The sequence below is a fragment of the Diaphorina citri genome, unplaced genomic scaffold (genome assembly GCF_000475195.1).
Source record: "Diaphorina citri unplaced genomic scaffold, Diaci psyllid genome assembly version 1.1 scaffold22423, whole genome shotgun sequence".
NCBI classification, from domain to species: domain Eukaryota; kingdom Metazoa; phylum Arthropoda; class Insecta; order Hemiptera; family Psyllidae; genus Diaphorina; species Diaphorina citri.
In genome coordinates this window covers 1-1,043 of record NW_007399770.1, presented here as the reverse complement: position 1 = coordinate 1,043, position 1,043 = coordinate 1, and the positions used below count along the sequence as shown (strand labels likewise).

The following is a 1,043-nucleotide window of genomic DNA, read 5'->3' as shown; positions in this document are numbered from 1 at the left end:
ACTTTGCATTTTATTATCCAGAACAAAAAGCACTGTGGTGGGGATAAAAAAAGTGACCACAGTGGAATATTTTGGATTAGGAAAAATTTCCATCTCACATAAATAAAATACCCCTTTTGACTGATCTGACTGCTGACTGATAGTTCAAAATAGTTGATACCTACTTACTTGTGATTTTTGAGATTTTTCCCGTTTTCGTTTTGAACTCAGATCTCAGAATAAGATTCTTATTGAGGTTTTGAAAATTTGAAAGTTGAAATCTTTGGGATTTGAGATTTATCATCTCTCATAGAAATGCATATCAGTCTACTTTATCAACATTTGATCATATACAGCATAATTTGCATATCTGGAATCACTGGAGAATTCTTTACTCTATCAGGAATTGCTATAGCTGCTGGGATAGCTTACTTCAGCCCATCAATCATTAATTCCAAATTTCTCAATGGTTTTGGAGGAGGTGAAGCATGTACAGATAAATTTATTCAATCAAGTAATGTGCGTGTACTAGAGGAGCAATTGAAACAGCATGTTCATGGCCAAGAATTAGCCATTTCTCATATATGTGGGGCTCTAAAGAATCATTTTCAGAACAGGTATCACAATACCAAAGCCTTGGCTATAAGTCTACATGGGTTGCCAGGAACTGGTAAAAATTATGTTACAGATTTCATAGTTTCCAGTATTTTCAAAAGATACAAGGATAAAGGAACTAGCAGATTTGTTCACAAGTTTAATTCAAGAATTCATTTCCCTAATGAAAATCATGTATCCTTGTATAGACTACAACTAACCAACTGGATAATTTCAAATGTAACAGCATGTGATAGAGCCATTTTTATTTTTGATGAAGTTGATAAGTTTCCCAAAGGACTGCTAGATGTAATAATACCATTCATTGACCATCACGCTGTCTACAATCAAATATCATTTCAGAATACAATATTCCTCTTTTTATCCAATTCTGGTGGGACAGAAATCATGAACACATTCCTGGAACTCAGAAAATCAGGTGAGAGGTACATTACAATTCATGGTCATAG

At 33.9% G+C, this 1,043-nt stretch overlaps 1 protein-coding gene across 1 annotated transcript; it reads left to right on the top strand.

The window, feature by feature from the left end:
- Positions 1-37: 37 nt before the first annotated feature.
- Positions 38-1,038, top strand: LOC103523416 (torsin-1A-like; the record flags this gene model as incomplete). Its single annotated transcript, XM_008488465.3, has 1 exon — positions 38-1,038. A coding segment is annotated over exon 1 (744 nt), but the record flags the coding sequence as incomplete, so codon positions are not given.
- Positions 1,039-1,043: the final 5 nt, after the last annotated feature.